This window comes from Clinocottus analis, unplaced genomic scaffold (genome assembly GCF_023055335.1).
Source record: "Clinocottus analis isolate CAN_PGR_092001 unplaced genomic scaffold, fCliAna1.0.p SCAF_9, whole genome shotgun sequence".
Classification (NCBI taxonomy): Eukaryota; Metazoa; Chordata; class Actinopteri; order Perciformes; family Cottidae; genus Clinocottus; species Clinocottus analis.
Window position 1 is genome coordinate 4330179 of NW_027176251.1, and position 7557 is coordinate 4337735.

General features: G+C 41.8%; 1 protein-coding gene across 6 annotated transcripts; it reads right to left on the reverse strand.

The window, feature by feature from the left end:
- Window positions 1–909: 909 nt before the first annotated feature.
- Window positions 910–6131, reverse strand: LOC137781608 (2-hydroxyacyl-CoA lyase 1-like). 6 transcript variants are annotated; one of them, XR_011077220.1, is made up of 11 exons: window positions 5675–6131; window positions 5410–5504; window positions 5204–5316; window positions 4943–5078; window positions 4403–4589; window positions 4173–4309; window positions 3822–3945; window positions 3686–3733; window positions 3555–3608; window positions 3365–3434; window positions 910–3241 (listed from the first exon to the last, which is right to left on the reverse strand). XR_011077220.1 is itself a non-coding variant. In XM_068570485.1 (7 exons), exons 2-6 carry the CDS (start codon window positions 5487–5489, stop codon window positions 3707–3709), a joined length of 543 nt encoding a protein of 180 aa, XP_068426586.1. In that variant the 5' UTR covers window positions 5490–5504; window positions 5675–6131; the 3' UTR covers window positions 910–3252; window positions 3686–3706. The 6 variants fall into 6 exon arrangements, 2 of the variants coding, with proteins under 2 accessions (XP_068426586.1, XP_068426585.1); XR_011077221.1 differs by having other exon boundaries at window positions 910–3252; XR_011077223.1 differs by lacking the exons at window positions 3822–3945; window positions 4173–4309 and having other exon boundaries at window positions 910–3252.
- Window positions 6132–7557: the final 1426 nt, after the last annotated feature.

Genomic DNA, 7557 nt, shown 5'->3' on the forward strand with positions numbered 1-7557 from the left:
AAAGGGTTTTTGTGTTGGATTTAAGTGTTGAGTTGCTAAAAGAAAAAGAGAGACACACAGGAACCGGAAGTGATGCAATATGCTTACCATCGTGAAGGATAGTAATAGTATTACACAAAAATAAGGCACACAAATGTGATAACAGTATTGCTCAGTGTATAAGGTATTGCTCAGTGTATAAAGTGCACTATGTATTGCTACAATATCCAAGTATGGTCGTGACATGAAGTCACAGCAGCAGCCGTTCACAGTTCAATCAGGAGAGACAGTGAGTGATTAGTAGTTAATGCTTAGTATGCCTGATGATGCGTCATGAGTTACACAGAATTTATTTGGCTCTTGAACTACACAAGGAGACAAACATATCAAGCCGTAGCAGTCGGTCTTGCGCCACCAGTGCTGGGAGGTTAACATAACAAGATACATGCAAAATGGCCCTTACACACCGGCACTTAAAAGCTTACGAACGCATCATTTCAAGGTAAAAATCATGCTAAAAGTGCTTTTTTCTAGGCGTACCTGAAACTTTACATTCCTTTCTGTGTGTCATCTTCATTTACTCTTAACCAGTAACACTTAGACTGATATTTACACATCTGAGCAAAACTTCACATTATACTTGTTTATTAACTCCAAGATTATTCAAATAGCTCTAGTGGTCGCAGAGACACAGCCATTTTAGTTTTATATGTCATTTTCAAGCAGAAACCTAAAATGAGGCTCGGTGTTTAAAAGGTTAATCATTTCTGACAGTGGACAAAACAATTATATAACATTTACATAAGGAGCCATTGCAAACAAAACCAAGAAAAAAGTACTGTTTGATACAGCCGATACTATAATACCTTCTTTGCCTCAGAACGTGTATGTTTTCACCAGTATTTCTTTTTAATTAATTTTGTTTAGTCATTTGCCTCACAAAGAAGACAAATTTTTGTCACTGGTCTTTCAATTATACTGGTCTTGGTTTGAAGATGAACAGAACACACTAGTCCTTTCCTGTCAGGGAATGTCTGAAGTATTTTTCCAAGTACCCAGGATCCACGAGGTGCTGTTGAATCTACGACAACAACGATATCTCCAGTTAAGAAATTTATTTTTTCCTCATTCCATTTTTTCCATTTTTTGCAGCAATGGTATGTACTCTTGGGTCCACCTTTTCCAGAACAGATTAGCCAAATACTGAGTCTGTCTCCATCTCCTTTTTATGTACAGATCGCTTTTTTCGAGGACTCCAGGTGGCAAAGCTGGGTTGCCTTTCGTCAAGGGAATGTGATTCGGTGTTAATGGCTCAAGGTCATAAGGATCATCAGACAACTGTGTAATGGGCCGAGCATTCAATATGGCTTCCACTTCACATAACACTGTGTGAAATCCTTCATCCTCCAAACATTGCTGACGAAGAACAGTGTTCAGAATCCTCCTGTATGACACGTTCCCAAATGCCACTATGATGAGATCCAGCAGGAGGGTTGAAGAGCCACTTAATTCCTTTATGCGCCATGGTACTTTGTATTTTGTTGTGATCCAATGCCGCCAGAGCTTCTCTAAGTTCTCTTTCCGCTCCCACAAAATTAGTTCCATTATCCGACCGCAATCTTCTTAATGCATTGATACACAAATCTGTGTCGAGCGAATAAGCGACTTCCGGATGGATTGCTCTACTTACCATGCAAGTAAATAACACTCCATAGTGCTTTATGACGCTTCTACCTTTCTTTACGTCAATTGGGCCAAAATAATTAACACCAACATTTGTGAATGGTGGGAGGTCGGGAACAACTCTTTCAGCAGGTAAGTCTGCCATTTTCTGTTCTCCAACCATGGCCCAGTTGCTCATGAATATGACGGAGTATAAGAGGTGAGATGTGTTGGTCATTTGCTAGAATGAGCGGGTGCTTTCTGTCTTCAGGCATTGAAGCTTTGTTTAGTCTTCCTCCAACTCTCAACAGACCTTCATGAACCGGGTTCAGTTTGTAAATAGTGCTTTCTTTTCTCACTTTCAATTGTCCAGATGTCAATGCAGCAATCTCGTTGTTAAACCTTTCCCATGGGCTGAAGCGAACAATAGATGTCTCCGCTTTGGAGAGGTTGTCCACAGACAACCTCTGTCCTTACGTGGCTTTGAACACTTGCATCTTCATACTGAGGTCCATTAGTCAACAACCATCACCGCTGGGCTTTGCAGTAATCAACTGCTTCCTTTTCCTGCTTAAGGACAACAAAATTCTCTTCATTACGAGAATCCAACCCACTGCAATTTTTAGTCTTTTCCAGCTGGAAAAGTGAGTGACTAGTTCAAGGGTGGGATTAGAAACTACCCTGAGCAACGATTGCGTTTACTGCGACATTCCTTTTCACCACTGGGTCATCAGTAATGTCCAGGTCTAAGAAGTGTGCTGGCCACTCAGCTTCTGATTTCCAGAGGGACTTTGGACTTTCGAGCCATCTCCCTTGAACCAACTGTTCAATTTTTAGCCCCCTTGAGGCATCGTCTGCTTGGTATTGTGCTTTAGGGATGTATCTCCACTGTGAGATGTGTGATGCCTCTCTAATGATTGATATCCTGTTTGCAACGAATGTCTGGAACCTTTTGTCCTCATTTTTGATGTATTTTAGTGCTGATGTACTGTCAGTCCAGAATTGTGACATCTCCAGAGGAAGCTGTAGCTCTGCTTTTAGCATCTTGTCCACTTTAACAGCGAGAGCAGCAGCTGTCAGTTCCAAGCGAGGTATAGTCACATGTTTGAGTGGCGACACCCTGGCTTTGCCAAGCACAAAAGCTAATGGACTTTGTTCTTGTTGTTTTGCAACCTGATGTACGTGACCGTTCCATATGCACTTTTACTCGCATCAGAGAAGTGATGCAATTGAGCAGTGGTGGTGTGCCCAAAATCTTTAGGTTTGAAACACGTACTGATTTTAAACTTTTCCACTCTTTCAAGATCTTCCAACCATCTGTGTTGCACAATCCTGATTTCAGTACACCTGTAGCACGCTGAAACCACAAAGTACTGGTCTGAACCTCAGCAGGTTAATCCTCTGGGGAATAGTCACATGGATCCTCAGGTGTTGTTTCATCTGGGGAACACTAAGGTGGATCCTCAGGTGTTGTTTCATCTGGGGAACACTCAGGTGGATCCTCAGGTGTTGTCTCGTCTGTGTGATCCTCAGGTATATTCACCAAGAGTCTCTCGTCTCTCTGATTGTCAGATGTGTGTTTGATGTGTCTCAGATGTGTCTCAGATGTGTCTATTTCAAGTGTTGATTGTAAAAAAAAAAAAAATGTTATTCAGACATTTTTTTTTAGATCTTTCTGTAGAGATGCCTTTTAAGAACCAGAATCAGAATCAGCTTTAATCACCATGTACATTTTCATATTCATGGAATTTGACGCCAGATTGTGCGCTTTGTACTTGTTTACGATACAAGAGCTAGATATAAAAAGATAAATATAAAAGACATTAAGGAAACATAAAAACAGTATAACAGTAAACAGTGGTCCAGAAAGTGCAGCTAGTGCAGGTGGAAGTGTCTGACTAATTGTTTGTTACCCACTGACAGGTGGGGGCTGGTACAGTGAGCCATGCTTTCTAATTATGGGAACCCTGAAATAGAAAGGTCAGGTTAGTGTGAGGTGGAGGGATTGTGAGAGGAATACAACAGTTCTGCGGTGGTTCTACACCTGGAGTGTGTGGATTACTGTTCAGTGAGGCGTGTCGGTCACACAGCCCTATAAGGATGAGACGAGAGCCAAGTAAACACAAAGCGTTTTGTTGTTTTTGCTCTACCACTACTCATCATCTGTCTGAAGTGCTCACTGTGATCATGTCATGTCTGAATGGCTGCTTGGCGGATGAAATGTGGTATCAGACACGACTTAAGATCTCAGTTGTTATGACCAATGCCAAGTTCTTGACCCATTCAACGCGACTCTCTGGTAGTCTGAAAAAACATTTGGGCAGCTTAGGTCCTGGATTTGCCCATGACGTTGGCCAATCTGTGACTGAACAGAATTCTGAACATTTGGATTTAGCTATGGAATTATATTATGAAGCTAAAAAAGGTATTCTGCTCCTCAACGTTAATTCGGTGAAGGTGCCACGCCTCCATGTGAATGAGGACCTTGTAAATACTTTAATTGGACTTTTTACAGATGAAGTCCTAACTACCTGGGATGTGACATCGACCATGTTGGAGAAAAGCAGACACAACAGCGTTTTAAGAAGCAGGAGTGTCACTGCAGCATCAATTCCATGCTCAACCACCAGGGGGCGTGGTATTCCGACAGCTGGGGATTTCCTGCCAACTTCACAATAAAACTACAGTGGATTTTTTTTATTTTGACCTGTACTTCTCAGGATGATGGAGAAGATATATATTCCTGACAAGTGACAGTTACCTGCTCTTTTCGGTCGGAGGAAGGGTCAATGAGCACATTTAGGAGACTCGGCCTCTCCCAGTCACTCAGGCTGAGCTGTAAAGCACTGCGCAGCTCCTCTACCGTCCTCACCAGGAACCCTTGACCTCCAAACGCTGTCATGACTTCATCATAGCGTGCCTCAGGTAGGAGGGTCACAGGAGGGGCACTGACATGCAACATGGGGATGTAGGATACATTCATTACATCAAAGCTGATCACATGTAGCAAACCATTAGACCACAAAGCACATTAATACACTGTTCATAATAGTTATATGTATTCTGTCTGTATGTGTGTGTGTGTGTGTGTGTGTGTGTGTGTGTGTGTGTGTGTGTGTGTGTGTGTGTGTATATATATATATATATATATAAAATTCTGTATTGTAGATTTTTGTTACTGTTTCTACCATTTATTATTTATATTACTTGTTTAGATACATCAAAGCCGATCACATGGAGTATGTTTAATTCATATATATATAAATTCTTTAACATTTTTAGAATGAAATGGAGTCCAAACCTCGAGCGGGCAGCAGACACACAGTTGGGGTGATCATCAGGTAGGACCCCTTTCCCCATGGGGGTGGGCAGAAATGGCAGACCAGTGATTTCCACAAACTCTTTCAGGGCCGTTTCCGCTCGCCCGTAGGCTGCTCCTGTTGGGCAAAACAATAATTATATTATCATAACTTCTCTAATGAACTACTCAGATTCAATAGTGACAGAGGAAATGATTCAATGTAATAGAGAGAGAGTGTGCTGATGTGTCTTCTGATCCGACCTTTGCCAATGATGACTAAGGGTCTTTTCGCTGCTCTCGTGACAGAGATGGCTTCAGCGATTGCACCGTGGTGAGCCAAACTCACAGGTGGAGATGGACAGCAGGACACAACTCTGCAGGAAAAACACACAAATACACTCGGAATCACAGAGGCGATACTATGCAAAAAAAACTATTCGTAAAAAGATATAACAATTATAGCAAACCTGACTTGGCTCCTGTCCACTTTAGCATTGACCATGTCCCCTGCAATGTCCACATAACAAGCACCTGGACGCCCATACATGCTGGTGCGAACTGCCTATGAATATACATACACAATATAACATAATATCACCAAACTATGCAAAATATCTTACTTAGTCTGCTGTGATAAAGGAAACACGACAATCAGAGATCAGACAATGCAGCTGGTATCTGGTTTGGTTACTTTATTAGTACCCGTAGGTAGAAGAAGTGGTATAATATTACCTTCTCTATCACTGAAGGGATCACTTCCAGGCTGCTGGGTCTAGCAGAAAACTTGCTATAAAGGCGGCATGCTTCCACCTCGTGACAAATGAAAAACAGTGTCAAATGAATGATGCATCAGAAGTCCGAAATCCACATGAAGGTGTGCGTTACCTGAGGAAACTCCTGAAAGGCTCCTGCTGTTTCCAGATTTTGATCTGCGGAGCCTCCAATAACAACCACTGGCCTGAGCAGAGTGTAAAGGCCACATACACTTACAAATCAGTGTGACCAAGATCAACAGGAGACATTTAAAAACGGTTTACACTGCCAGCTGCTTAAAATCAGCATCATTTTATTGAGTTATACCAGCAGTTTATGTTAGTGTTTATGAGAGACCTCTTGCCTACTCATAATTTATGAGAGACCTCTGGCCTACTGTGAGCTATCACAGCTCACAGTAGGCCAGAGGTCACTCATAATTTATAATTTATGAGTGATAAATTATGAGTGACCTCTGGCCTACTGTAAGCTATCACAGCTCACAGTAGACCATTGGTCACTCATAATTGGCAAAGGTCGGATCATTCAAATTATGAGTGACCTCTGGCCTACTGTGAGCTGTGATAGTTCGCTACGAGAGACCTCTGGCCTACTGTGAGCTATCACAGCTCACAGTAGGCCAGAGGTCACTCATAAGGAACTATCACAGCTCACATTACGCCAGAGGTTTTTTTTAAAGTTGTCTTTTTTTGTAGTTTGTCCTATTCAGAAGGGAGGAGGAGTGATGTAGTACATGGACAAAATGTTACTTTGCGACGGCATGAAACCAGAGCCAGCAATGTTGTCAAGGAAGATTTTGCTCATTCCCGTTATCAGGAGTGCTCCCGCCAAGCGAACGCCTAAGCGCAATCCTGATTTCAGTGCACATTTAGCACACTGAAACCAGGGCGTAATTGGCTGAACTTCAGCAGGTTCATTTTCTTGGTAATCCTCACGTGGATCCTCAGGTATATTCCCCCTGTTGGCTCTGTGACATTCCCTTATTTTGCGTTGCAGCTCATGTATCATAAAACCCAAATGTTTAATGTCTTTTTGTTGTTCCTCATTTATATATTTTATTGTGCTGTTATCCATGGCCATTTCCTCCAGATCTTTTTTCAGAGTCGCAATTTCTGCCTGCAGATTAATATTCTTTTTCTCTTCCTTTTTGAGTTGGAATTCCATCGGGCCCAGTTTATTACTCCATTTTAAATTTTGTACGAAATTCTGAGCCTTGAGCCTCCTAATTTCTAGTCGGCTATTTGGTTCTTGTCTGTCCATTTTGTCCCGGAAAAAATTATAATTCATAATAATTGTCGTTTTTTTAACTATCTAGTCGCTCTATATATCTCGGTCTGAAAGTTAAGGAATGTTTCTGAGTTTCTGTGCCTTTGTTTGAAGAATCGGGTAAATCACACTTCCACGTGTCCGATACAGTCAAAAGGAAATCTGCGTTTAAATGTTTCTGAGTTTCTGTGGCTTTGATCGAAAAATCGATTACGTCACGCTTCCTGCCACCGCATAATCCTGCGACGCTGCATTTGCTGCATTTGCAGCGTCGCAGGACCGTGTTGACGCGCCCGCTGTTGTTGTGGTAACGACAGCTGTTTGGAAAAATATGAAGGGAACAACTAGCTGCATCCGACGGGTTTTTAACCTCCATAACTTTACTTTTATATCATTATTTATTAGGCTTACTTATATAGTATTTTTTGTACAACTTATTTTTTGAATATTGATTCTGTTTGTAGTTGACGTTACACTTGATAAGAACTATCTTTACGTCCTATGTTGTGCTGGGACGCATTTAGCTGTGACACGCTCCTGAAGACGTGCAGCGGTAGAAATTGTTAGTAGTGTTG

What these genes read in the sequence shown, in the direction of transcription:
- LOC137781608 (XM_068570484.1), bottom strand. Translation starts at nt 5,489, where the DNA reads ATGTATGGGCGTCCAGGTGCTTGTTATGTGGACATTGCAGGGGACATG. An exon ending in GTGGACAGGAGCCAAGTCAG is followed by an intron (nt 5,317 to 5,409) that starts GTTTGCTATAAT and finishes TTTTTCCTGCAG; the next exon opens with AGTTGTGTCCTGCTGTCCAT. An exon ending in GTGTCTGCTGCCCGCTCGAG is followed by an intron (nt 4,590 to 4,942) that starts GTTTGGACTCCA and finishes GTTGCATGTCAG; the next exon opens with TGCCCCTCCTGTGACCCTCC.